This window comes from Acanthisitta chloris, unplaced genomic scaffold (assembly GCF_000695815.1).
Source record: "Acanthisitta chloris isolate BGI_N310 unplaced genomic scaffold, ASM69581v1 scaffold15737, whole genome shotgun sequence".
NCBI lineage: Eukaryota > Metazoa > Chordata > Aves > Passeriformes > Acanthisittidae > Acanthisitta > Acanthisitta chloris.
In genome coordinates this window covers 543-1,236 of record NW_008683292.1, presented here as the reverse complement: position 1 = coordinate 1,236, position 694 = coordinate 543, and the positions used below count along the sequence as shown (strand labels likewise).

At 59.7% G+C, this 694-nt stretch overlaps 1 protein-coding gene across 1 annotated transcript in view; it reads left to right on the top strand.

Annotated features, from left to right (window-relative positions):
* Positions 1–694, top strand: part of KIAA1045 (KIAA1045 ortholog) — a gene marked incomplete at its 3' end in the record, with an annotated part of 2,588 nt that overhangs the window by 1,590 nt on the left and 304 nt on the right. Inside the window, exons 3-5 of the mRNA XM_009078889.1 lie at positions 3–22; positions 500–578; positions 682–694. Coding sequence (XP_009077137.1) covers positions 3–22; positions 500–578; positions 682–694 — 112 coding nt within the window. The remainder of the gene's footprint in view (positions 1–2; positions 23–499; positions 579–681) is intronic.

Below are 694 nucleotides of genomic sequence, written 5' to 3'. Positions count from 1 at the left end.
AGGCTGGAGCTGCTACTACTGTGTGAGTGCCTGGAGTAGGGGACACTGGGCTGTTGCTGGGTGGCCATGCTCCCCAGGGAAACATGCCCCACATGGACATGAGCAGAGTCCCACCTCACAGCCTGGTCTGGGGCAATGGGATACCTCTGCTTCCCAGCTCCTGTCACCCACCTCAGCCTAATGGGTAGTCAGCAGTCACAGGGGACAGCAGCCCTTCACCACCTCTCCACCCCTGCAACCAGCTGCCCAGCACCTTGGCAGGGGATGTGACACCATGGGATAGGCTGCTGGGCATACAAGATTCTGTGGCAGAGATGGAATGGCCTAAGCCCAGAAGTGTGGAGTCTTCCCACTGTGGCACCCTGGGTGGCACAGCACACTGTCCCTCTCTGTGTGCCCACACCCACACGCCTTCAAGGGATCCTGGTGCCACCATACAGCAGGGTGCTCCCCTCACCCCATGCCTTTGGCTCATGACGCCTCTCTGCCCCCACTGCAGGACAACCTCAATCTGCTGCTGACAGAGGAAGAGATGTATAGCCTGATGGAGAGCCTGCGGAACTGCAAGATCATTCCAGGTGTGTACCCACTCTGCAATGGGTCCCAGATGTTTGGGGGTGCAGTTGGGGAGGTAGGTCACTCCTCCCCCTGGGCACTGCACAGCCAATCTGTCCCCTGCAGAGACCTGCCTGAC